Consider the following 27,812-nt stretch of genomic DNA (forward strand, 5'->3'; position numbering starts at 1 on the left):
TTGGTTCAAATCACTTATGCTTTCAACCGTTCAAAGTATGCCTGTTGACTGAGTGCAGTGGCCCACACCTGTAATCCCAGCGCTTTGGGAGGCCAAGCAGGTGAATTGCTCGAGCCTAGGAGTTCCAGACCAGCCTGGGCAACATAGCAAGACCCCATGTCTACAAAACATGAAAATAAATTAGCCAGCTGTGGTGGCGTATAGCTGTAGTCCCAGCTACTCAGGAGGCTGAGGTGGGAGGATTGCTTGAGCATGGGAGGTCAAGGCTGCAGTGAGCTGTGATCATGCCACTGCCCTCCAGCCTGGGCAACACAGCAAGACCCCATATCAGGGGGGAGGGGGGAAGCAGGGAAGCATACCTGTGGACCAGCACCATCCATGGTAGTGGTATTAACCCCAAACGATCACCCTAGGCCAAGATTTACCCAGGGGAGCTGTGGCCCTCGTGTGACCTCAAACTATTTGCTCAAAGCATCCTGGGCCAACTAATTAGAAGAACACTCCTTTTGCTTTTTAAGGTTTTTTTTTTGAGATGAAGTCTCGCCCTGTTGTCCAGGCTGGAGTGCAGTGGTGTGATGTCGGCTCACTGCAACCTCCACCTCCCAGGTTCAAGCAATTCTCATGCCTCAGCCTCCCGAGTAGCTGGGATTACAGGTGCCCACCACCACACCTGGCTAATTTTTTTGTATTTTTAGTAAAGACAGGGTTTCACCATGTTGGCCAGGCTGGTCTCGAACTCTTGACCTCAAGTGATCCGGCTGCCTCAGTCTCCCAAACTGCTGGGATTACGTGTGTGAGCCACTGCGCCTAGCCTACTTTTTATGTTTCTAACGTCCTTTGGCTGACATTTACTTTTTTTCTCGGCTCTCAGGAAGTTTTACAGCATCTGTGATGTAGCAAAGCCCCGAAGCAGGTTTTTTTATTTTACCTTTTTGACACCTTGTGATTAGACGCCCCAAACTGAAGCATTTCTCTGTTTGAGGACATATTAGAAAGTGGAGCTGCAGCCGGGCTCTGTGGCTCACACCTGTAACCCCAAAACTTTGGGAGGCTGAGGGAGGTGGATCGCTTGAGGTTATGAGTTCAAGGCTAGCCTGACCAACATGGTGAAACACTATCTCTACTAAAAAAAAAAAATTTAAAAATTTGCTGGATGTGGTGGCAGTACCTGTAATCCCCAACTACTTAGGAGGCTGTGGCAGGAGAATTGCTCAAACCCGTGAGGCGAAGGTTGCAGTGAGCTGAGATCGCACAAAAATGGAATTGTAAATAAATCTAATATTTATTTTAGCAGAGTCAGATGAATTAGATGAAAATATGCTTTGGCTGGCCAGGCACGGTGGCTCACGCCTATAATCCCAGCACTTTGGGAAGCCGAGGTGGGCAGATCAAGAGGTCAGGAGTTCAAGACCAGCCTGACCAACATGGTCTCTACTAAAAATATAAAAATTAGCCGGGCATGGTGGTGCACACCTGTAATCTCAGCTACTCAGGAGGCTGAGGCAAGAGAATCACTTGACCCCGGAAGGTGGAGGTTGCAGTGAGCCAAGATCACGCCACTGTACCCCAGCCTGGGCAACAGAGCGAGACTCCGTCTAAAAACAAATTAGCCGGGTGTGGTGGTGGCACCTGTAATCCCAGCTACTCAGTAGGCTACAGCAGGAGCATCGCTTGAACCCAGGAGGTAGAGGTTGCAGTGAGCTGAGATCGTGCCACTGCACTTCAGCCTGAGCCACAGAGCAAGATGCTGTCTCTAAAAAAAAAATAATGATAATAAAGAAAATGGAATTGCAAATAAATCGATATTTATTTTAGCAGAGTCAGACGAATTAGATGAAAATATACTTTGGCAGTTTTCGTGTTTAATTAACATTTCTGTTCTTTTGTCTATTAGTTTTCAGGTGAAAATGGGGAGAGAATGAAAGAAAAGTATGGTGTGTTTTGTAGTGGCCACAATGAAGCTGTTAGTCATTACAAGTTGCTGCTTCAGCAAAACAAGAAATTTCAAAACTTGATCAAGGTAAAAACAATTTTTTTTTTTTAAATCAAAAACTTATATTCTGGCCGGGCTCAGGGGCTTACGCCTGTAATCCCAGCACTTTGGGAGACCAAGGCGGGCCGATCACGAGGTCAGGAGATCGAGACCGTCCTGGCCAACATGGTGAAACCCCATCTCTATTAAAATACAAAAAATTAGCCGGGCGTGGTGGCACGCATCTGTAATCCCAGCTACTTGGGAGGCTGAGGCAGAGGAATCGCTTAAACCTAGGAAGCGAAGGTTGCAGTGAGCCGAGATCATGCCACTGCATTCCAGCCTGGTGACAGAGCAAGACTCCGTCTCAAAAACAAAAAACAAAAAACTTATATTCTTCACTGTCGAGTTTTTCCACAGAATTGTAGAGTCTTGGGACTTGGGAATTATAAGGCATTTGTTATGTAGCAGTGATTTTCAAGGTTTGGTTTGGGTTTTAACCACAACTCCATTCAGAACACATCAGTGAAATCGTACGTAGAATCCTGAGATGTAAAATAAAGCAGGCCAGATGCAATGCCTCATGCCTGTAAATCCAGCACTTCTGGAGGCCAAGGCGGGAGGATTGCTTGAGGCCAGGAGTTTGAGACCAGCCTGGGCAACATAGCAAGATCCTGTCTCTACAAAAAATTTAAAAATTAGCCAGGCATGTTGGTGCACACCTGTAACCCTAGCTACTCCAGCAGCTGAGGAGGGAAAATCAGTTGAGCTCAGGAGTTTAAAACCAGCCTGGGCAACATAGCAAGATCCCATCTCTATTATATAAAATACATAAATATACACATACACATATTAACAAAATCAATCAAAGAAAGCATATCTAGACTTTGTTCCTTGCCAGGCCACAGTGGGCCCTAAGAGATCCCTGCAGCCCTCAGCATGGTTCCTGCTGACCATCGCTGTGTCATCACTGTTTGGATGACACAAAGGATTGTTTGAAGGGGCTGCCCTGCCCCAGGAACTGGCCCTCCAAAGCCGGCCTGTTTTGCCTTGGGGATGCTGTCTGTCTGAAGGAGGGTTATTCCAGCTGGGTGCGGTGGCTCACACCTGTAATCCCTGTAACTTTGGGAGGCCAAGGCGGGCAGATCACCTGAAGTCAGGAGTTTGATACCAGTCTACCCAATATGACAAAATCCCGTCTTTACTAAAAATATAAAAAATTAGCCAGGCGTGGTAACGCGCACCTATAATCCCACCCCCTTGGGAGGCTGAAGCAGGAGAATCACTTGAACCCAGGAGGCAGAGGTTGCAGTGAGCCGAGATCGCACCACTGCACTCCAGCCTGGGGAACAAGAGTGAAATTCTGTCTCAAAAAAATACAAAAGAAAAAAAGGAGGGTTACTCCAAGCCTTTGTCCCCTTGCTGGTCTGTGTTCGCCCCCGGAGCCTGTAGATGGATCTTCCTGCCTCCTTTGTGTGAGTGTGGGTAGGTGCTCGAAGCCCAGCCAGAGTCAGCCAAGTCAAGGGAGACCCCACCTCCCGCATCCTAGAAACTGCACTTGGATGATGGCTAGTTGGTTCTATCAACATTCACCTCTTTAGAGGCCCTAACACCGCTGATTCCACAAGAGCTGCATCACCTGTGGCCTGGCCAGGACTTGATTCTGCAGTGGCATTCTACACCCAGTGGTCCAAAGTTAGGAGTGACATGCATTTAAATTTCACTGTGTTATAGGATAGTTGGGAAAGGGGGAGGATCATTTTGGAGCCGCAGTTCCTTGAAGCCAGGAGAGGGATTCCAGTGAAGCCTCCGTGATGGACTCTTGCAAATCCCAGCGGCTCTGGGCCTCTTCAGTGGCTCTTTGCAAGTGCTGGCATCCCTAAAATGTATCCAAGAGCAGCGGGAGCAAACAAGCAGAAAATGTGCTGTGCTCCCGAGAGGGCGTCAGGTGACTGCTTTTGGTTCTTAGCCAGAGGTGAGCATCAGAAAGCACCCAGGCTGGGTGCAGTGGCTCACGCTTGGAATCCCAGCACTTTTTGGGGAGGCCAAGGCGGGCGGATCAGTTGAGCCCAGGAGTTTGAGACCAGCCTGAAGAATATGGCGAAACCTCATCTCTACTAAAACTACAAAAATTAGCCAGGTGTGGTGGCACACGCCTGTAATCCCAGCTACTCGGAGGCTGAGACAGGAGAATCGCTTAAACTCAGGAGGCGGAGGTTGCAGTGAGCCAATATTGCACCCAGGGACCCAATCAGAAGGCACATGCCCACTCTAGTTCTGGAGGGTTCCAGCAGTCATGGGTTAGGGGGTGTGTGTTCATTTGTACATCGTGTTTGTGGACAGCTTGACAGATGATTTCCATGTCGACCCCCTGGCTGATTCTCATTTCTTTTTTTAGAGTCAGGTCTTGCTCTGTCGCCCAGACTGGAGTACAGTGGCTCAATAAAGCCTCAAACTCCTGGGCTCCAGCAAACCCTCCTGTCTCTGCTTCATGAGTAGTTGGGACTACAGGAGTGTGCTACCACGCCCACCTCATATTTTAATTTTTTGTAGAAATGAGGTCTTGCTGTGTTGCCCAGGCTGGTCTCAAACTCCTGGTCTCCAGCATTCCTCCTGCCTTGGCCTCCAAAAGTGCTGGGATTACAGGCATGAACCACCACATCTGGCCTTTGGTGGCCTTTGTGTATACAGCAGGTGATCCCTGCTTTCAGATATCTGGTGTCTGTCTCTTCCAGAGTGGCAAAAGAAGGGTCCTGGTGAGCTGAGAAAGGAAGGAGTCCCCAGCCTTGGCAGCCAATTGTTGACTAATTGGGCAGGAGCCGAGATGTTTTTTTTTTTTTTTTTTTTTTTTTTGAGACGGAGTCTCGCTCTGTCGCCCGGGCTGGAGTGCAGTGGCCGGATCTCAGCTCACTGCAAGCTCCGCCTCCCGGGTTTACGCCATTCTCCTGCCTCAGCCTCCCAAGTAGCTGGGACTACAGGCGCCCGCCACCTCGCCCGGCTAGTTTTTTGTATTTTTTTTTTAGTAGAGACGGGGTTTCACCATGTTAGCCAGGATGGTCTCGATCTCCTGACCTCGTGATCCGCCCGTCTCGGCCTCCCAAAGTGCTGGGATTACAGGCTTGAGCCACCGCGCCCGGCCCAGGAGCCGAGATGTTAATGTGGGATCTGGCTGTCCGTTTCCGAGATGTTAATGCAGGATCTTGCTGTCCATTTCCAAGATATTAATGCAGGCCCTTGCTGTCCATTTCCGAGATGTTAATGCGGGGATCTGGCTGTCCCTTTCCGAGACGTTAATGCGGGATCTGGCTTTCCATTTCCGAGACGTTAATGCGGGCTCTTGCTGTCTGTTTCTGAGATGTTAATGCGGGATCTGGCTGTCCATTTCCGAGATGTTAATGCAGGATCTGGCTTTCCATTTCCGAGATGTTAATGTGAGATCTGGCTGTCCGTTTCTGAGATGTTAATGCGGGATCTGGCTATCCGTTTCCAAGATGTTAATATGGGATGTTGCGTTCCATTTCCGAGATGTTAAAGCGGGATCTGGCTTTCCATTTCCGAGATGTTAATGCGGGATCTTGATTTGTGTTTCCTAGAAAATTGGCAACTTCTCCATCGTGCGGCGGCTTGGTGTGCAGGAGTGCATTCTCCTGGTAACACAGCGCATAACCAAATACCCAGTGCTGGTGGAGCGCATCATCCAGAACACAGAAGGTAGGCCTTCTCCCCACTGCCCCGCCCGCCCGTGCTGTTGCAGCACAGGGCTCTCACTGTGCACCCACTCCCTATTTAGCAGCAGACTGGATAAATGCCCTTGGGAATCCACTTTGCTGGGTGCTGGGGTTCCTTTTTTTTTTTTTTTTTTTTTTTTTTTTTTTTTTTTTTTTTTTTTTTTTGAGACGGAATCTTGCTCTGTCACCCAGGCTGGAGTGCAGTGGCCGGATCTCAGCTCACTGCAAGCTCCGCCTCCCAGGTTTACGCCATTCTTCTGCCTCAGCCTCCCGATTAGCTGGGACTATAGGCGCCCGCCACTGCTCCTGGCTAGTTTTTTGTATTTTTGAGTAGAGACGGGGTTTCACCATGTTAGCCAGGATGGTCTCGATCTCCTGACCTCGTGATCCACCCGTCTCGGCCTCCCAAAGTGCTGGGATTACAGGCTTGAGCCACCACGCCCGGCCTTTTTTTTTTTTTTAGAGAGACAAAGTCTCACTCTGTTGTCCAGGCTGGAGTGTAGTGGTGAAATCATAGTTCATTGCAGCCTCCAACTCCGAGGCTCAAGTGATCCTCCTACCTCAGCCTCCCAAGCACCTGGGACTACAGGTACACACCACTACACCCAGTTAATTAAAAAAAAAAAATTTTTTTTTTTCTTTAGAGATGGGGTCTCGCTGTATTGCCCGGGCTATTCTGGAACTCCTGGGTTCAAGTGGTCCTCCTGCCTTGGTCTCTCCAAAGTGCTGGGATTACAGACATGAGCCATCACATCTGGCCTGGGTTTTGTTTTGTTTTGTTTTGTTTTGTTTTGTTTTGTTTTGAGACAGAGTCTCAGTCTGTCCCCCAGGCTGCAGTGCAGTGGCACCATCTCGGCTCACTGCCATCTCCGCTTCCCAGGTTCAAGCGATTCTCCTGCCTCAGCCTCCTGAGTAGCTGGGGTTACAGGCGCCAGCCACCACATCTAGCTAATTTTGGTATTTGTAGTAGAGATGGGGATTCACCATGTTGGTCAGGCTGGTCTTAAACTTCTGACCTCAAATGATCCGCCCACCTTGGCCTCCCAAAGTGCTGGGATTACAGGTGTGAGCCACCATACCGTACCCAGCCTGGCTTGGCCTGGGGTTTTTGATGCAAGAAAGATGGGATGGTCAACACCATGAAAGCAGGAGCCAGGTTTTATTTGCCAACTGTGTCCCCCAGCCCCTAGCACAGGCTGGGCCAGCGCAGGCCCTCAGTGTCAGTGTCTGTGGAAAGGATGAATGGATGGAGATGGTGCCCTGGTGGTTCCGACAGACCCAGACATGGCCTCTGTGTCACATGCCCAGGGCTGAGCAAGGAATGTGCCTGGAGCCAGGGAGGCAGAGAAGGGCGGGCAGTCCAGCCAGGAGTTCTGGGAGCCAGGGCCATGCTGACCATAGCTCTTGCTTCACCAGTGAATTCAGGCCGTGAGAGGATGAACAAGTTTCCCTGCTATAAAAGCTACATCCTTGGAGTGGGAGGAGCCAGATCCCAGTCACAACAGGAGGTGGAGGGGGTCTTTTCATTTTTTTAAATTAATTAATTAATTAATTTATTTATTTTAAGACAGAGTTTCACTCTTATTGCCCAGGCTAGAGTGCAGTGGCACAATCTCGGCTTACCACAACCTCCACCTCCCGGGTTCAAGTGGTTCTCCTGCCTCAGCCTCCCGAGTAGCTGGGATTACAGGCACGCACCACCACACCCGGCTAATTTTTGTATTTTTGGTAGAGACGAGGTTTCTCCATGTTGGTCAGGCTGGTCTTGAACTCCCGACCTCAGGTGATCCTCCCACCTCAGCCTCCCAGAGTGCTGGGGTTACAGGTATGAGCCACCACGCCCAGCTGGGAGTCTTTTATGAAGGGATTGGGACAGAGGAGAGTGTGTTTACCAAGCAGTAGATGGCAGAGCTAGTCGTGGCAGTTTTGCCACTTGAATTGCACCTTAGCTTCTGCATTTGATAGAACCTATACCTGGATAAAAACTAAACTCTGAGCCAGGCATGGTGGCTCATGCCTGTAATCCCAGCACTTTGGGAGGCTGAGGCAGGCAGAGCACTTGAGGTCACGAGTTTGAGACCAGCCTGGCCAACACAGTGAAACCCTGTCTCTACTAAAAATACCAAAAAAAGTAGTTGGGGGTGGTGATGGGTGCCTGTAATCCCAACTACTCAGGAGACTGAGGCAGGAGAATCGCTTGAACCTGGGAGACAGGTTGCAGTGAGCTGAGATTGTACTCCAGCCTGGATGACAGAGCCAGACTCCGTCCCGCTCCCCTCCACCAAAACCAAAAAACTAAACTCTGAGGTGTTGCATTTATTTTGAAGAAGTATTTGCATCTCGGGAGATTATAGTTGGGAAGTGATCTTGAGGGTCTTCTGAGTGGTGGCCTTGGAGAACACACCTCATAGATCCCACACACCCATAGTGCATCCACACACCTCATAGATCCCACACACCCATAGTGCATCCACACACCTCATAGATCCCACACACCCATACATAGTGCATCCACACACCTCATAGATCCCACACACCCATACATAGTGCATCCCCACACCTCATAGATCCCACACACCCATACATAGTGCATCCACACACCTCATAGATCCCACACACCCATACATAGTGCATCCACACACCTCATAGATCCCACACACCCATACATAGTGCGTCCACACACCTCATAGATCCCACACACCCATACATAGTGCGTCCACACACCTCATAGATCCCACACACCCATACATAGTGCGTCCACACACCTCATAGATCCCACACAGGCATACATAGTGCATCCCCACACCTCATAGATCCCACACGCCCATACATAGTGCGTCCACACACCTCATAGATCCCACACGCCCATACATAGTGCGTCCACACACCTCATAGATCCCACACACCCATACATAGTGCATCCACACACCTCATAGATCCCACACGCCCATACATAGTGCGTCCACACACCTCATAGATCCCACACGCCCATACATAGTGCGTCCACACACCTCATAGATCCCACACACCCATAGTGCATCCACACACCTCATAGATCCCACACACCCATACATAGTGCGTCCCCACACCTCATAGATCCCACACACCCATACATAGTGCATCCACACACCTCATAGATCCCACACACCCATACACAGTGCGTCCACACACCTCATAGATTCCACACACCCATACATAGTGAGTCCACACACCTCATAGATCCCACACACCCATACATAGTGCGTCCACACACCTCATAGATCCCACACACCCATACATAGTGCGTCCACACACCTCATAGATCCCACACACCCATACATAGTGCGTCCACACACCTCATAGATCCCACACACCCATAGTGCGTCCACACACCTCATAGATCCCACACACCCATAGTGCGTCCACACACCTCATAGATCCCACACACCCATACATAGTGCGTCCCCACACCTCATAGATCCCACACACCCATAGTGCGTCCACACACCTCATAGATCCCACACACCCATACATAGTGCATCCACACACCTCATAGATCCCACACATGCATACATAGTGAGTCCACACACCTCATAGATCCCACACACCCATACATAGTGCATCCACACACCTCATAGATCCCACACACCCATACATAGTGCGTCCCCACACCTCATAGATCCCACACACCCATAGTGCGTCCACACACCTCATAGATCCCACACACTCATAGTGCGTCCACACACCTCATAGATCCCACACACCCATACATAGTGCGTCCCCACACCTCATAGATCCCACACACCCGTAGTGTGTCCACACACCTCATAGATCCCACACACCCATACATAGTGCATCCACACACCTCATAGATCCCACACACGCATACATAGTGAGTCCACACACCTCATAGATCCCACACACCCATACATAGTGAGTCCACACACCTCATAGATCCCACACACCCATACATAGTGCGTCCACACACCTCATAGATCCCACACACGCATACATAGTGAGTCCACACACCTCATAGATCCCACACACCCATACATAGTGCATCCACACACCTCATAGATCCCACACACGCAAACATAGTGAGTCCACACACCTCATAGATCCCACACACCCATACATAGTGCATCCACACACCTCATAGATCCCACACACGCATACATAGTGAGTCCACACACCTCGTAGATCCCATACGCCCATTCATAGTGAGTCCACACACCTCATAGATCCCACACATGCATACATAGTGAGTCCACACACCGCATAGATCCCACACACCCATAGTGCGTCCACACACCTCTTAGATCCCATACTCCCATACATAGTGAGTCCACACACCTCATAGATCGCACACGCCCATACTGTGTCCACACACCTCTTAGATCCCATACTCTCATACATAGTGAGTCCACACACCTCATAGATCCCACACACCCATACATAGTGAGTCCACACGCCTCATAGATCCCACACGCCCATACATAGTGAGTCCACACACCTCATAGATCCCACACGCCCATACATAGTGAGTCCACACACCTCATAGATCCCACACGCCCATACGTAGTGAGTCCACACACCTCATAGATCGCACACACCCATACATAGTGAGTGTGTCCACACACCTCATAGATCCCACACTGCCATATATACTGTGTCCACACACCTCATAGATCCCACACACCCATACATAGTGAGTGTGTTCACTTCTGTTGTGTTAAAGTGGAAAAGAAAGACGCTAACTCTGCTCTGTGTGGCAGCTGGCACTGAGGACTACGAAGACCTGACCCAGGCCCTGAACCTCATTAAAGATATCATCTCACAAGTGGACGCCAAGGTCAGCGAGTTTGAGAAGGGCCAGCGCCTCAGGGAGATCGCAGGGAAGATGGACCTGAAGTCCTCCGGCAAACTCAAGAACGGGCTCACCTTCCGCAAGGAAGACATGCTTCAGCGGCAGCTTCACCTGGAGGGCATGCTCTGCTGGAAGACCACATCAGGGCGCTTGAAAGGTAAAGGCCTGCCCCTGGCCACCTCCAGTGGGTGCCATCTTGGATCAGTGGGTACCATCTTGGAGAGGTGGTAACCATCTCGAAGTGGTGGGTACTCTCTTGATTGGTGGCACTATCCTGTTATCAGTGGGTACCGTTTTGGAGTGTTGGTTGCCATTTTTTATTGGTGGGTGCCATGTTGGATTGGTGGCACTAAATTGGATTGGTGGGTGCTGTCTTGGGTTGGTAGCACCATCTTGGGAGTTGTGGGTGCCATCTTAGAACTGGGTGCCATGTTGGATCAGCGGACATCATCTTGGATTGGTGGGTGCCATATTGGATTAGCAGCGCCATCTTGGAGTGGTGGCACCATATTGGATTGGTGGGTGCCATCTTGGATCAGTAGCACTATCTTGGGAGTTGTGGACACCCTCTTAGAGTGGTGGGTGCCATCTTGGTCGTACGGTCTTGGGAATGGTAGTACCATCTTGGATCAGTGGCACCATCTTGGGGGGTGCCCTCTTGAATCAGTGGGCACCATTTGGGTTGGTGGGTGCCATCTTGGATTGGTGGCACGGTTTTGGGAATGATGGCGCCATCTTGGATCAGTGGGCACCATCTTGGAATGGTGGCATCATCTTGATCAGTGGGCTCCCTCTTGGATCAGTGGGCTCCATTTTGATTGGTGGGTGCCATCTCAGATCAGTGACATGGTCTTGGGAGTGAGGGTACCATCTTTGATTGGTGGGTGCCATCTCAGACTGGTGGCATCATCTCGGATCAGTGGGTGCCCTCTTACGACGGTGGGCACCATCTTGGTTTGCTGGGTGTCAACTGACACAGAACCACTGAAGTCTGGCTACTTCATAGCTGAAGGGAGGTTATGAGCTGAGTCAGGATGAGCGAGACAGCTGGGGTGTAGCATAAAAGAGGTGGTTGTATCACCGTCCTCCTCCTCTGGTCTTTGGAAGGATGCAGTACAAACCAGGAGGCCACGCTGAGTTGTTGACTTCCAAGTGGAAACCCAGGGCATTGGTGACACATCGTGACACCCCAGGTTTGGGTCCAGAATTCCAAACACGCTCAGCTGCCCATTTGGGGCAGTCATGGGCCAGCCTGCCATGGGCCACTGAGAGGCCCCCATGTGGATAGAGAATAGCCCCAGGACTGCTGATCAGTGTCCCCAGGCATCCCACTCGCTGCCCAGGGTGTGCTCCGAGCCCTGCTTTCGAGACCTGTTGCAGTTCAGACCAGAGAGCACTCAGGATTCATCCCTGGGTTTCCTCTTCATTTTTGGAGCCTCTAGAAACATCCCAAGCTATCTATTTGCATCAGCATCTTTAAGGATCTTGAGGGAGTCACTGAGGTGGCCAAATGACAGCATTTGCCCACTCATCATTTGAGCAGGCATGTATTTCGCAGACAGGTTTAGCGCCTTCTGCCTGCCAGGTGCCGAGTTGGATGGTAGGAATACACCCCACCGGGCAAGACCTGGTGCCCAGCCTTTTAGGGCATCAGTCCCTCAGGCTGAAAGAGAGAAACAAGCAAACAAACAGAAAAACTAGTTATAAGCCCAGCAAATGCTTTAAGGAAGCCAGCAGACTGCAATGCGAGAGAATTAGCGAAGGCGTGTCTGACTTAGACAGGTGAAGCAGCTCCCCAAAAGTGGTGTTGCCCTTGAAACACAGCTCATGATTTGCATCTATGTGCAGCAAGCCTTACAGCACGAGACATTCATACAGGGACAAGGCAGCGAGGGGGACTGAGGGGCACGAGGGGACTGAGACCACCCCTGGCCTGCATCGCTGCAGTGACTTGGGTCCTGGTGAACCAGGAGCAGGGAGAACAGAGAGCTCCATTCACATCTGATAAATCAGAGGGAGAGATGCTGTGTTAGTCCATGTTCACGCTGCTAATAAAGACATACCCGAGACTGGGCAACTTACCAAAGGAAGAGGTTTAATAGACTTACAGTTCCACCTGGTGGGGAAGGTCTTACAATCATGGCAGAAGGCAGGAGGAGCAAGTCACGTCTTACATGGATGGCAGCAGGCAAAGAGAGAGGGAGCTTGTGCAGGGAAACTCCCCCTTATAAAACTGTCAGATCTTGTGAGACTCATTCACTATCACGAGAACAGCACGGAAAAGATCTGCCCCCATGATTCAGTTACCTCTCACTGGGTCCCTCTTACAGCACATGGGAATTCAAGATGAGATGTGGATGGGGATGCAGCCAAACCATATCGACTCTCAAAGGTCAGATCCAGGAGATGTTGTTACAGCAAAGAGAACTGTGGGGCACAGTGGCCTGACATGGGCAGGGGCTCTGGTTGGAGCACTGGACACAGAAGGGACTTAGAGGAGGCTCCAGCTGCTCGTTGATGCTGAAGGTTGAGACCTGGAAAGGTGATGGGGAGGGGGGCGGCATGCAGGCAAGGCAGAAAGGAAACTTCTAGGCCCAGGCAGAAGCATCATGCTGCTTACACCTTTCTGGGAGGTTGCATCCACGGGGGTGCCCAGCAAGACCTCCTGGCCATGGGACTTTTAAGATGCCTCCTTCCATACTATTTTCCCAGATGTCCTGGCTGTCCTGCTGACCGACGTACTTTTGCTGCTACAAGAAAAAGATCAGAAATACGTCTTTGCTTCTGTGGTATGTATCCTGTCTCTTCAGACAAAGGGTCGGCCGGGTGCAGTGGCTCACGCCTATCATCCCAGCACTTTGGGAGGCCGAGGTGGGCGGATCACTTGAACTCAGGAGCTCAGGTCCACCCTGGCCAACATGGTGAAACCTCACCTCTCCTAAAAATACAAAAATTAGCCAGGCATGGTGGCCCATGTCTGTAGTCCCAGCTACTCAGGAGGCTGAGGCAGGATAATCACCTGAACCCGGGAGGCGAAGGTTGCAGTGAGCTGAGATTGTGCCACTGCACTCCAGCAAGATTGTGTCACTGCTCTCCAGCCTGGGCAACAGAGTGAGACTCTATCTCAGAACAAAAACACACAAAAAAACAAAAAAACAGATGAAGGGCCCTGCTTGCTGGGACCTTGTTGGGAGGTTGGCTGAAACTGCCCATGGAAGGTGCCCCTGTGAGTTTCCCAGGCCCACGTAGGTGGGACTACAGGTGCCCGCCACCACGCCTGGCTAATTTTTTTGTATTTTTAGTAGAGACGGGGTTTCACCATGTTGGCCAGGCTGGTCTCCAACTCCTAACCTCAAGTGATCCGCCCACCTTGGCCTCCCAAAGTGATGGGATTACAGTCTTGAGCCACCACGCCCAGCTGCTGGTGTGTTGTTAACCAGTGTATTTGTTTGCTAAGGCTGCTGTAAACAAAGTACCATGGACTGGGTGGTTTGGACCACATAAATTTATCATCTCACGTTTTTGCAGGCTGAAAGTCCAAGATCAAGGTGTCGGCAGGGTTGGTTTCTTCTGAGACCCCTTGGCTTGTAGACAGCCATCTGCTCATCTGTTCTCTGTGTCCTCGCGTGGCCATCCCTCTGTGTGTGTCTCTGTGCTAATCTCCTCTTGTTAGAAGGATGCCAGTCAGATTGGATTTGGGCCCACCCATATGACTTCATTTTGCCATAATCATCTCTCTCTCTTTTTTTTTTTTTTTTTGAGACAGTCTCGCTCTGTTACCCAGGCTGGAGTGCAGTGGCACAATCTCGACTCATTGCAACCTTCACCTCCCGAGTTCAAGTGATTCTCCTGACTCAGCCTCCTGAGTAGCTGGGATTATAGGCGTCCGCCACGACGCCCGGCTACTTTTTGTGTTTTTAGTAGAGATAGAGTTTCACCATGTTCGCCAGGCTGGTCTCGAACTCCTGACCTTAAGTGATCCACCCGCCTCAGCCTCCCAAAGTGCTGGGATTACAGGAGTGAGCCACCGCCCCCAGACCTTAATCTCCTCTTTAAAGGCCTCATCTCCAAAGACAGCCACATTCTGAAGTACTGGGGGTCAGGACCTCATATGAATTTGTGGAGAACACAGTGTAGCCCACTCTAACCAGTTAAAATGTACATTTTGCTGGTCTGTGGAAGCATTGTCTCTTGAAGGATGCGTGACAGACTGGGTGGCCTGAGGCACAAGACAGAGGCTTATTTGTTGTTTTATACTACACACTGTTGTATCTTTTGAGCTTTGAAGTGTGTATGTGCATTGCTATTTTTAAAAAAAATTTTAAGCTGATGAAATTGACACATTATCGGGATACTAAGGGGCAAGATGGCTCACTCCTGTAAATGCAGCACTTTGGAAGGCCGAGGTAGGAGGATCACTTGAGCTTAGGAGTTCAAGACCAGCCTGGGCAACATAGTGAGATCCCATCTTTACAAAAAATACAAAAATTAGCTGGGCCTGGCAGCACATGCCTGTAATCCCAGCTACTCAGGAGGCTGAGGTGGGAGGATCACTTGAGCCCAGGAGGTCAAGGCTGCAGGGAGCAATGATTGTACCACTGCACTCCAGCTTGGGTTACGGAGCAAGACCTGGCCTCCAAGATAGTTTAAAAAAAAAAAAAAAAAGGCCGGGCGCGGTGGCTCAAGCCTGTAATCCTAGCACTTTGGGAGGCCGAGACGGGTGGATCACGAGGTCAGGAGATTGAGACCATCCTGGCTAACACTGTGAAGCCCCGTCTCTACCAAAAAATACAAAAAACTAGCCGGGTGAGGTGGCGGGCGCCTGTAGTCCCAGCTACTTGGGAGGCTGAGGCAGGAGAATGGTGTAAACCCAGGAGGCGGAGCTTGCAGTGAGCTGAGATCCAGCCACTGCACTCCAGCCTGGGCGGTAGAGCGAGACTCTGGCTCAAAAAAAAAAAAAAAAGGATTCTAGGATTTCATTGCAATGGCGTCTTTTTTCCCCCAGATGGCAAAATATTTCTGCTTTGAATTGTTTGAAAAGAAACGAGGAGCGTGACCCCCACTCTCTTCGTTCCCCTTACCAGGCCCTTGACCTCGCTGCTGTTTGGGTGCGGTGGGGTAAAGGGTGATCTCCCAATGCCCTTTACCCATGCAGGACTCAAAGCCACCCGTCATCTCATTACAAAAGCTCATCGTGAGGGAAGTGGCCAACGAGGAGAAAGCGATGTTTCTGATCAGCGCTTCCTTGCAAGGGCCAGAGATGTATGAAATCTACACGAGCTCCAAAGAGGACAGGAATGCCTGGATGGCCCACATCCGAAGGGCTGTGGAGAGGTGAGGAGGGCCTGGAGGGTCTCCCCACTCCCTGTATTCCTTCCGCTGACTGGTCCACCCTTGGCTTTGATGGTTGGCCATCGGCTGTGACCTTGAATTTGCTCATCCCACCTTGGGACCCATGATGCTATGCCAGCTCCTTCTGATGACTCAGCCTGTTGGATGTTGAGGCTAACGGGCCTGGAAAGGCAGCTGTAACCCGGGCCTCTCTGCATTCGTGGGCCACTGCACCTGACATGGCGGGCTGTTTGCATTCTAGGGCCAGAGTTGTTGGAGCAGGGCATGGTATCTTGTCCTTGCTTCTTGGGCCGAGCACCCCTCAGGGGCCTGGGACCAGCTGGCTTCCCCTCTCTCTTTTTTTTTTTTTTTTTGAGATAGTCTTGCTCTGTCCCCCAGGCTGGAGTGCAGTGGTGCAATCTCAGCTCACTGCAGCCTCCGCCTCCCAGGTTCAAGCGATTCTCCTGCCTCAGCCTCCTGAGTAGCTGGGATTACAGGCGTGAGCCACTGCACCCAGCCTATTTTGTTTTGTTTTGTTTTGTTTTTTAGAGTCGGGCCTTGCTCTGTCACCCAGGCTGAAGTGCACTGGTACAGTCATAGCTTCCTGCATCCCAAACTCCCGGGCTCAAGCCATCCTCCCCCTCAGCCTCCCAAGTAGCTGGAACTACAGGCACACACCACCACACCCAGCTAGAGTTTTGATTTTCATAGAGATGGAGCCTCACTGTGTTGCCACTGTGGCTGGTCTTGAACTCCTGGCCTCAAGCCATCCCCCTGCCTTGGCCTCCCAAAGTGTTGGGATTACAGGCATGAGCCACCATGCCCGGCCACTCCCTCTGTTGATACCTGGAGGCTTCCTGGTGCCTTAGCCTGGTTCAGACTCCCCCATCCACAGTAGCTGTAGCTCTGTGGGGCTTGCAGCCACCCATCTGCACCTGGCAGATCCCTTGCAAGCCTGCCGTCCCCTGGACTCCTCCTCCAAGTCACAGACAGGCACGTAAAGTCTCTTCCTGGTTATGCCCTGGTGCTTTGGGGCCGGATGAATGTCAGTGGCTCTCTCTCTTCCCCTCCTCATCCTCCTGCACCATGAACAAGCTAAATCACTCCCAAAGTCAGAGACGGTCATGGCGGCTGGTTCTGCAGAACCAGCGTCTGTGCCAGAGCCTGGCCTGCCTGGGAGGCAGTTACCCACCTGACTCCTCTCCCTGCAGCTGCCCTGACGAGGAGGAGGGACCCTTCAGCCTGCCCGAAGAGGAAAGGAAGGTGGTCGAGGCCCGCGCCACAAGACTCCGGGACTTTCAAGGTGAGGGGGAGACGGGGTTTTGGGCACACCCCGTGTGTGGTGAGCCCTGGGCCCCCCATCAGAGTTGGCCACAGAGGGCAAACTGTCCCCCAAGTGACCCGTGTGAAACCCCCAAAGTGACCCGGCGTTTTCCTGTGGGCTGTGCCGTGTCCTGCAGCTCTGTGAAGCATTAGAACTGGGCTGTGCCATGACATAGCGATCTCCAGAGGTCACTTAGCCCTGCAGGGGTATGTAGGAGAGGGAGGGAGGAGAGCTCAGGAGCCCTAAGCCCCTTCCAGAGCCGACCACGCAGCCACAAAATGCCGCCGCCACCCTGTCCTCGTGCAGCCAGGAGCTTGACAGGGCATCACAGTCCCCTAGGAAGGAATAGCATAGGGCCCCCACAGCCTCCTTCCAGAGCTTCCTCCTCCCTGTTTGTTTAATTACGTTATTGAGATGTAATTCACACACCATGCCACTCACCCTCCCAAGCGCTGGGTTCAGTGGCATTTTAGTGCATTTCCAGTTATGCAGCCAAAATCACGTTAACTTTAGAACATTCCACCACCCCAGAAAGAAGCCCCTTCCCCCTTAACAGTCACTCCCCACCCCGTGCCCCAACCCTGGCAACAGGAATCTACTTCCTGTCCCTGTGGATTGGCCTGTCCTGGATATTCCACATAAATGGAGTCACACGCTGCGCGGCCTTTTGGGTCTGACTTCTCTCGCTGGGTGTGATGTTGTCAAGGTTCATCTGCGTTCAGTGAGCACATTGTCAAGAACAATTCCTGGTACCCTGTAGCCTATAGCGAGCTCCCTTCTTCCCTTTCACTGTCTGTACTTTTTTTTTTTTTTTTTGAGACGGAGTCTCGCTCTGTCACCAGGCTGCAGTGCAGTGGCGCGATCTCAGCTCACTGCAAGCTCCACCTCTCGGGTCCAAGGGATTCTCCTGCCTCAGCCTCCTGAGTAGCTGGGACTACAGGCGCATGCCACACGCCCCACTAATTTTTGTGTTTTTAGTAGAGAATTTTAGAGTTTTTAGGGTTTCACCATGTTGGCCAGGATGGTCTTGATCTCTTGACCTTGTGATCGGCCTGCCTCGGCCTCCCAAAGTGCTGGGATTACAGGCGTGAGCCACTGCTCCCAGCTCTGTATTATTCATTTTTAAATTGGATGAGACTAAAACAATAAGTGGCCTGCTATGGTGGCTCATACCTGTAATCCCAGCATTTTGCGAGGCTGAAGCAAATGGATCACTGGAAGCCAGGAGTTTGAGACCAGCCTGGACAGCATGGCGAAACCCTGCCTCTACAAAAAATTTAAACATTAGGCTGGGTGCGGTGGCTCATGCTTGTAATTCCAGCACTTTGGGAGGCCGAAGCAGGTGGATCACCTGAGGTCAGGAGTTTGAGACCAGCCTGGTCAAGATGGCAAACCCCATTTCTACTAAAAATGCAAAAAAATTAGCCAGGCATGGTGGTGCATGCCTGTAGTCCCAGCTACTCGGGAGGCTGAGGCAGGAGAATCACTTGAATCTGGGAGGTGGAGGTTGCAGTGAGCCAAGATCGTGCTACTGCACTCCAGCCTGGGCAACAGAGCCAGACTCCTCCAAAAAAGAAGGAAAGAAAGGGAGGAGGGAAAAATCAGTTTTCTAAGGCTCTAAGTTGATCCCAGACTAATAAACAGGGCTGATACAATCCTCACTCACATGCTACTGTGTTTGATTTTCTTTCTTTTAGAGACAGGGTCTCGCTTTGTTGGCCAGGCTGGAGTACAGTAGTGCAGTCATAGCTCACTGCAGCCTTGAACTTCTGGGCTCAAGTGATCCTCCTGCCTCATTTCCCAGACATGCACCACCACAACCAGCTAATGTTTTATTTCTTTGTAGAGAAAGAGTCTCATTATGTTGCCTAGGCTGGTCTCGAACTCCAGGCTGCAGGAATCCTCCTACCTTGGCCTCCCTAAGTGCTGGGATTGCAGGCCTGAGCCACCACAGCTAACCTGATTTTTTTTTTTGAGACGGAGTCTTGCTCTGTCGCTCAGGCTGGAGTGCAGTGGCCGGATCTCAGCTCACTGCAAGCTCCGCCTCCCAGGTTCACGCCATTCTCCTGCCTCAGCCTCTGGAGTAGCTGGGACTACAGGCGCCCGCCACCTCGCCTGGCTAGTTTTTTTGTATTTTTTAGTAGAGACGGGGTTTCACCATGTTAGCCAGGATGGTCTCCATCTCCTGACCTCGTGATCCGCCCGTCTCGGCCTCCCAAAGTGCTGGGATTACAGGCTTGAGCCACCGCGCCCGACCTATCTAACCTGATTTTTATAACGAGGGCGAAAATAATCAGAGGACAAGGCCATGCCCTCCGCCACCTCCCAGGAATGCAGGACACAGGGGCAGCCTATCTCAGGGCAGGGTCAGCGGGGGTCCTCATCCTGAGGCCAGTCCCTGGGGCTCAGACGATTCCAGGGAAGGCCGACCAGGCTGACTGCCACCTCCACCATCACTCTGCAGAGCGGTTAAGCATGAAAGACCAGCTGATTGCACAGAGCCTCCTAGAGAAGCAGCAGATCTACCTGGAGATGGCAGAGATGAGCGGCCTCGAAGACCTGCCCCAGCCCCGAGGCCTATTCCGTGGAGGGGACCCATCCGAGACCCTGCAGGGGGAGCTAATTCTCAAGTCAGCCATGAGCGAGAGTAAGTTGGCTGCCCACACCTCAAGGGTGCAGTCCTGCCTGGGTGGGCCCAGGGGACCCCAGGACAGGCTCACGGCTCAGTGTGGCCAACACGGCACTCTGTCCAGGACAGGCTTCTATCTGGGGGGGGGCCAGGAGCAGCACTGACCCCTCAACTGGTACCTGCTAGAGCCAGAAGGGCCTTAGATACAATCTGGGCCAGCCCCTCCTTGCAGACATAAAGCACTTCCCCCCCCCGCAATTTAACAACCGCTCTGATGCTCCCTGCATGCAGAGGCGCTAAGCCGGGCTGGGGAGGATCTGAAGTTGACTGACACTGGTTCCCTACCCATCAGAGGTTCCTCTTCTCCCTGGGAGGTGGGTCTTTGGTGATATCCCCAGAAAAACACACGCATGCTCCCTCAGGGGTTCCCCACGCACAGCTCCAACACAGCCACTCCAACACAGCCGCCAGGCCCCTGAGCTGGCCGCTTGGGCAGGAAGTCAGTGCCCAGTCTGCTCTTTCTTTTTTCTTTTTCTTTTTCTTTTTTTTTTTTTTTTTTTTTTTGAGATGGAGTCTCCTTCTGTCACGCAAGCTGGAATACAGTGGCGTGATCTCGGCTCACTGCAACCTCCACCTCCTGGGTTCAAGCGATTCTCCTGCCTCAGCCTCCTGGGTAGCTGGGATTATAGGCACCTGCCACCACGCCCAGCTAATTTTTGTATTTTTAGTAGAGATTGGGTTTCACCATGTTGGCCAGGCTGGTCTTGAACTCCTGACCTCAGATGATCCACCCCCCTCTGCCTCCCAAAGTGCTGGGATAATAGGCGTGAGCCACTGTGCCCTGCCCCAATCGGCTCTTTCAACAGTGAGGGAGGCCAACACAGCCCCTGCCTTCCAGAGCCTTTCCGCAGAACAAGAAGGCAGAGACTGGGGTCCGTCTTTCCCCCTCCAGCCCCACTGACATCCTTCCACCCGCCTCCAGTGGCCGTTGTTCTTGGCCCCCTGAGGACACTCTCATATCCCGCACCTTGGCCTGGAATGTTCTTGTCCCCACCTCTGTGCACACCAAGTGTGTCCTGCTGGCCCTGGGCAGGGCCACATCCGGCATTTGCCAGCCCCTGGCCCAGGGCGGCCTGGTGGAAGGTGCGGCTGGAACCTGTACCCGCCCTCCCCATGGCTGCCCTACAGCCCTGTCCTCTCACTTAGACGAGGATTGGCCTGTCCTGGTGGCCATACCTGAAGTAGGCGTGTGCACAGGGACAGTGGGGCCGAAATCCCATTGCAGACAGTGCGGGGCAGGCCATCACCACCCTAATGAGTCCCTCCATCCACCCCGGTCTCACTGCCCCAGCACTCCATATTCCCCCGGCACACTTCCGCAGGGCGACCCGTGCCTCCTGTCCCCTTCATTCCACAGTTGAGGGCATCCAGAGCCTGATCTGCAGGCGGCTGGGCAGCGCCAACGGTCAGGCAGAAGACGGAGGCAGCTCCACAGGCCCGCCCAGGAGGGCCGAGACCTTCGGGGGCTACGACTGCACAAACAGCCCCACCAAGAGTAAGAGTGGGGCCATCGCCCCTCCTGGCCCCAGGGCCACCCCTCAGGATGCACATTAGCTTGTATGGGGTTTCCTGGAAGCTTCTTTGTTGTTGTTGTTGTTGAGACAGGGTCTCGCTCTGTCGCCCAGGCTGGAGTGCAATGGCGCAATCTCGGCTCTCTGCAACCTCCGCCTCCCGGGTTCAAGTGATTCTCCCGCCTCAGCCTCCCAAGTAGCTGGGACAACAAGCACACACCACCACGCCCGGCTACTTTTTGTGTTTTTAGTAGAGACAGGGTTTCACCATGTTGGCCAGGCTGGTCTTGAACTCCTGACTTCAGGTGATCCACCCGCTTCGGCCTTCCAAAGTGCTGAGATTGTAGGCGTGAGCCAGCGCTCCCGGCCAGTTTTCTGGAACCTTCTGAAACCCTGCAGACATTGTCGGTTGTGTTGTGACAGCAGCACCCAGACCAGCCCGCCCCTCTCCGGCAGGTGTCTGTGCTGCAGACGCCTCCATTCGGGCCCAGCCTGGGTTTCCTACCTGGGCAGGGGCTGGGGGTGGACTGGGAAGGTTTCCCCTCCCCATGGGATGGCAGCATCCTCACGCCTCTGGCTTGGGGTTCTCAGATGGCAGTTTCAAGAAGAAAGTCAGCAGCACCGACCCCAGGCCCCGAGACTGGCGAGGCCCCCCAAACAGCCCGGACTTGAAGCTCAGTCACAGTGACATTCCTGGGGGCTCCGAGGAATCGCTACAGGTGGTACGTGGATATCCGTTTGCTCGGTACAGTCTGAGTCGTCATAAGGATTCACACGTGTGAGCAGCTTCTGCTGGGGTTGTCTAGTTTTAGTCTTATCAGCATCGACAAGCGTAGTTCGTTTTGTGGTGAATAACAGTATCTCAGCCCAGATTAACACGCTGGCAGCTGAGTTCTTCCTGCAGCCTCCCGGGAAAAGCAAGAGGTCCCCAGGAGGAAGGCTGGGGAGGGGACAGGCTCAGGGCACTCACCGTGGCTTCATCAACAGGTGAGAAACCCCCTACAGGGACCACCAGGTTTCAGCCAGGGCAGGTGAGGTGGCGCCTGCCAGATGCCAGATCTCCCTGGCTGTTCCTTTGCCTTTGAATCAGAAGGCCAGGTGCCTACCCGACCCTGCCCAGGTTAGGGGGCAGAGGCCAAGGCCAGCTGCCTCTGGTCAGCTCTGAGGCTTGGACTTGCCGCTGTGGCCAGAGCTGGCACGCAGGCCTTATAGCCAAGCCCACTCTACCTCCCAGGCGGCCCCAGCCCCTCGTTTTCCAAACACCTAGATTTGCACAAGTCAGGTGACCGGCAGGGCCAGTGTTCCCAGTCATGACCCGGTCCTGGGTCCTTCCTGTTATCCAAACTAAGGAATGTATTTTCAGTAATAAGCAGGGGCCAGGTGCAGTGCCTCACCCATAACCCCGGTGTTTTGGGAGACCGGGGTGAGAGGATCACTTTTTTTTTTTTTTTTTTTTTGGAGACAAGGTCTCACTCTGTCACCCAGGCCGGAGGGCAGTAGCACGATCACAGCTCATGCAACCTCTAACTCTTGGGCTCAAGCAATCCTCCCACCTCAGCCTCCCAAGTAGCTGGGACCACAGGTGTGTGCCCCCACACCTGCCTAATTTTTTAAATTTTTGTAGATACTGGCTCTCACTATGTTGCCCAGGCTGGTTTCCAACTCCTGAGCTCAAGCAATCCTCCTGTCGACCTCCCAAAGTGTTGGGATTACAGGCAAGGTTGTCGTACCTGGCCTTGGGAGGATCACTTGAGGCCGTGCGTTTGAGACCAGCCTGGGCAACATAGCAAGACCACATGTCGACAAAATATTTTTAAAATAGCTGATCCTTTGGCCGGGCGTGGTGGTTCATGCCTATATTCCCAGCACTTCAGAAGGCCAACTCGGGTGGATCACTTGAGTCCAGGGTTTGAGACCAGCCGGCCAACATGGTGAAACCCTGTCTCTACTAAAAATACAAAAATTAGCTGGGCGTGGTGGTGGACACCTGTAATCCCAGCGACTCAGGAGGCTTAGATGGGAGAATCGCTTGAACCCAGGAGGTGGAGGTTGCAGTGAGCCGAGATTGTGCCACTGCACTCTAGCCTGGGCGATAGAGCAAGACTTTGTTTCAAAAAAGTTAAAAGTAGCTGCTGGGCATGTTGGCTCACGCCTGTAATCCCAGCACTGTGGGAAGCCAAGGCAGGTGGATCACCTGAGGTCAGGAATTCAAGACTAGCCTGATCAACATGGTGAAACCCTGCCTCTACTAAAAATACAACATTAGCCGGGCGTGGTGGCGCATGCGAGCAGTCCCAGCTCTTTGGGAGGCGGAGGCAGGAGACTCACTTGAACCAGGAAGGTGGTGGTTGCAGTGAGCTGAGATCGTGCCATTGCACCCCAGCCTCGGCAACGAGCAAAACTCCATCTCAAAAAAAAATTTTTAAAAAGCTGATCCGGGTGGTGCAAACCTGTAGTCCCAGCTACTCAGGAGACTTGAGAGGGGAGGATCAGGCCACTACACTCTAGAGCAAGACCCTGCCTCAAAAAAAAAACAAAAAACAAAAAAAAACAGAAGCCGGGCATGGTGGCTCACGCCTGTAATCCCAGCACTTTGGGAGGCCGAGGCGGGCAGATCACCTGAGGTCAGGAGTTTGAGACCAGCCTGGCCAACATGGTGAAACTCCGTTTCTACTAAAAAACACAAAATTAGCCAGGCGTGAAGGTGTGTGCCTATAATCCCAATTACTTGGGTGGCTGAGGCAGGAGAATCACTTGAACCCAGCAGCAGGAGGGTGCAGTGAGAGGAGATCGCGCCATTGCACTCCAGCTGGAGCAACAAGAGGAGAACTCCGTCTCAAAAAAAAAGTAAAAAAAAAAAAAAAGCAGCAGCAGCAGCAGGCTTGGGTCTAGTCGGAAGGGTCTTGAGCGCTCTCTGTGATTTGACGGTGTCCTCTTCCCAGGTGGAGGCTCCAGGCACGGAATCTGATCCCCGTCTACCCACCGTCCTGGAGTTGGAGGTAGGCGCCCGCTGGCCATCTCCCCAGGGCCATGTACATGCGCCTGTGGCCTCAGGCCCGAGAACTAGCATCAATCTCCCTCTCCTCCCCGCAGCTTGTCCAGCGGATCCAGACACTGTCCCAGCTGCTCCTGAACCTCCAGGTACAGGGGTGGGTTGGGGCCGGCCACACGTGCCCTTTCCTGGTTGGCTGGGGCGCGGGTGTGGCTCTCACCCACCCGGCCCTGGCCCTCCGCAGGCGGTCATCGCCCACCAGGACAGCTATGTAGAGACGCAGCGGGCAGCCATCCTGGAGCGCGAGAAGCAGTTCCGGCTGCAGTCGACGCGTGGGAACCTGCTGCTGGAGCAGGAGCGGCAGCGCAACTTCGAGAAGCAGCGGGAGGAGCGCGCGGCTGTAGAGAAGCTGCAGAGCCAGCTGCGGCAGGAGCAGCAGCGTTGGGAGCGCGAGCGGCAGCGGCAGCAACAGGAGCTGGAGCGTGCGGGCGCCCTGCTGCAGGAGCGCGAGGGCGAGGCGCGGCAGCTACGCGAGCGGCTGGAGCAGGAGCGCGCCGAGCTGGAGCGCCAGCGCCAGGCCTACCAGCACGACCTGGAGCGGCTGCGCGAGGCCCAGCGCGCGGTGGAGCGCGAGCGGGAGCGCCTGGAGCTGCTGCGCCGCCTCAAGAAGCAGAACACCGCGCCGGGCGCACTGCCACCCGACACACTGACCGAGGTGAGCGCTCAGCAGCCAGTGTGCGCAGGTGGGGGTGACCGGTTTGCGCATGCATTTATTTGCACGAGTGCATGAAGATGACAGGGTTCGCAGGTGCATGCGTGCAGGAGTGTAAGAGCAAACGGCACAAGATACCCTTGCATTAACAGTTCATGCCACAATGTAGAACCTTTCTCAGAGCTGGCTAAATGCCTAACAACGCTGTTGCTCAAAACATTCCATAAATGTTAGAAACTTCTTTAAAAAAAAAAAAAAAAAAAAAAAAAAGAGACTGGGCACGATGGCTCAAGCCTGTAATCCCAGCACTTTGGGAGGCCGAGACGGGCGGATCACGAGGTCAGGAGATCGAGACCATCCGGGCTAACACGGTGAAACCCCGTCTCTACTAAAAAATACAAAAAACTAGCCGGGCGAGGTGGCGGGCGCCTGTAGTCCCAGCTACTCGGGAGGCTGAGGCAGGAGAATGGCGTAAACCCGGGAGGCGGAGCTTGCAGTGAGCTGAGATCCGGCCACTGCACTCCAGCCTGGGCGACAGAGCGAGACTCCGTCTCAAAAAACAAACAAACAAACAAACAAAAAAATGCACTCCTGTAATCCCAGCACTTTGGGTGGTGGAGGCGGGCGGATTGCTTGAGCACAGGAGTTCCAGGCCAGCCTGGGCAATATGGCGAAACTCCATCTCTACAAAAAAATACAAAAATGAGCAGGCATGGTAGCATGCACCTCTGGTCCCCGCTACTTGGAATGCTGAGGTGGGAGGATCCCTTGAGCCCGGGAGGTTGAGGCTGCCATGAGCCGTGATCACGCCACCGCACTCCAGCCTGGACAAAAACAAGAAAAAAATTGGGTGCCATGGTGTGTGCCCTAGCTACTCTGGAGGCTGAGGCCAGAGGATTGCTTGAGGCCAGGTATTTGAGACCAGCCTGGGCCATGGAGTGAGACCTCAGTGCTAAAAAAAAAATAACAAAAATTAGCAGGGCATGGTGGCACATACCTGTAATCCCAGCTACTTGAGAGGCTGAGGCAGGGTGATCATTTGAGCCCAAGAGGCTTAAGGGCTGTGACTGTGCCACTGCACTCTAGCCTGGGTGACAGAGCAAGACTGTGTCTCTGAAAACAAACCTATAAACCATGGGTTGTGTGGGTGTGGACACGAATGTGTGAGATGTTTGTATATGCGTATGTGACAGTATGGGTGCCACTGAGTGTCACAAGTATGCACATTTAACAGGGGTTGGGGACAGGCAATGACCAGCAGCTCCTTCAGGCTGCACCTGGCTCTGTCCAGAACAGGAGAGGTCGAGGGTCTCCTGTGCACGACCCTCGGGGGCTCTCCAGAGGCCGCACAGCAGGAACCTGGCATTGGGATGTATGTGCTGTTGTCCCCCCAGGCCCAGCCCCCAAGCCACCCTCCCAGCTTCAACGGGGAAGGGCTGGAGGGGCCTCGGGTGAGCACACTGCTGTCCGGTGTGGGGCCAGAGTACACAGAGCGTCCTGAGGTGGCTCGCCGGGACAGCGCCCCCACTGAGAGCCGGCTGGCCAAGAGCGATGTGCCCATCCAACTGCTCAGCGCCACCAACCAGTTCCAGAGGCAGGCGGCCGTGCAGCAGCAGATCCCCACCAAGCTGGCAGCCTCCACCAAGGGTGGCAAGGACAAGGGCGGCAAGAGCAGGGGCTCTCAGCGCTGGGAGAGCTCAGGTGAGCCGGCCCCGCCCCTTCGCCTGGGCCCGGAAGCTGCAGCCATGGGCAACTGGTCAGGCTCTAGGGGCTCGCTGGGAGCCAGGAAATTCAGGACGCCTGTGCCGTCCTCCGGAGAGGAAAACCAGAAGGCAGAGCTGGCATCATGGCTGAGGCCACCCCACACAGGGCCATGTTTGGTCTCCAGGCCCAAAACTGAGATGATCCACTGTGTGTCTTCCCCACCTCAACCCTCAAACAGTGGGATGGGGACCAGGAGCCTTAGGGACACGGACAAGAAGGTAGAGAGCCCTGGCCACCTGGGATCAGCACAGCCAGGGCGGGGACAGGTGCAGGTGCCTCTGCTCATCGTCCCTGTTCCACAGAGGGGGACACAGAGCCCAGAGCAGCCCCAGTGTTTCCATGGAGGGTGCCCAGGGGCTCCTCTGGCACGAGAGCCAGCCCTGCTCCTCTGGGGGACACCTCTCTGGGGGACAACCAGGGATGTTCTGAGACATTGCCTGAAGACTAGGGTGTGTCCCGTGGCCACTGGGGCCTGTGCTGTTTCCACAGGAGGCTCAACCCCCTCTCCAGATGCCAGGTGACTCTGCAGGTCCTTCCACAGTGAGGTTGGGGCCGTTCTCCCTGAATTTGGGGCTTAGCGTCTGAGCAGCTCAGGTCATGGGATCCAGGCTGCCAGTGGGAAGTGTCAGGTGGGGGTGGCCAGGCCCCTCTGCTCTCGGAGGCTGCCCTAGGGAGTGGGGACAGCTACGCAGCCTGGAGCTGGCCCGAGCACCTTCCCTCTTACAGCGTCCTTCGACCTGAAGCAGCAGCTGCTGCTCAACAAGTTCGTGGGGAAAGATGAGAGCACCTCACGGAACCGCCGCTCGCTGAGCCCCATCCTGCCCAGCAGACACAGCCCCGCGCTGCCGCCAGGTGAGCCCCCACCCCGACAGGAGCCCAGTCCCACTGGGCAGCTGCGGCACCACCCGGCGACTGCTCAGTCTGGACCCCCTCTCTGTTCCAG

At 53.4% G+C, this 27,812-nt stretch overlaps 1 protein-coding gene across 6 annotated transcripts in view; it reads left to right on the forward strand.

The window, feature by feature from the left end:
* Window positions 1–27,812, forward strand: part of ARHGEF18 (Rho/Rac guanine nucleotide exchange factor 18) — a 130,170-nt gene that overhangs the window by 99,976 nt on the left and 2,382 nt on the right. For all 6 annotated transcript variants that reach the window (XM_030936241.1, XM_030936242.1, XM_030936243.1 and 3 more), the window contains 14 exons: window positions 1,895–2,020; window positions 5,566–5,683; window positions 10,455–10,703; window positions 13,259–13,335; window positions 15,702–15,880; window positions 17,089–17,180; window positions 19,666–19,848; window positions 21,248–21,385; window positions 21,993–22,123; window positions 24,344–24,400; window positions 24,495–24,542; window positions 24,638–25,108; window positions 26,500–26,806; window positions 27,596–27,721. In XM_030936241.1, coding sequence (XP_030792101.1) covers window positions 1,895–2,020; window positions 5,566–5,683; window positions 10,455–10,703; window positions 13,259–13,335; window positions 15,702–15,880; window positions 17,089–17,180; window positions 19,666–19,848; window positions 21,248–21,385; window positions 21,993–22,123; window positions 24,344–24,400; window positions 24,495–24,542; window positions 24,638–25,108; window positions 26,500–26,806; window positions 27,596–27,721 — 2,302 coding nt within the window. The remainder of the gene's footprint in view (window positions 1–1,894; window positions 2,021–5,565; window positions 5,684–10,454; window positions 10,704–13,258; window positions 13,336–15,701; window positions 15,881–17,088; window positions 17,181–19,665; window positions 19,849–21,247; window positions 21,386–21,992; window positions 22,124–24,343; window positions 24,401–24,494; window positions 24,543–24,637; window positions 25,109–26,499; window positions 26,807–27,595; window positions 27,722–27,812) is intronic.

This window comes from Rhinopithecus roxellana, chromosome 8 (assembly GCF_007565055.1).
Source record: "Rhinopithecus roxellana isolate Shanxi Qingling chromosome 8, ASM756505v1, whole genome shotgun sequence".
NCBI lineage: Eukaryota > Metazoa > Chordata > Mammalia > Primates > Cercopithecidae > Rhinopithecus > Rhinopithecus roxellana.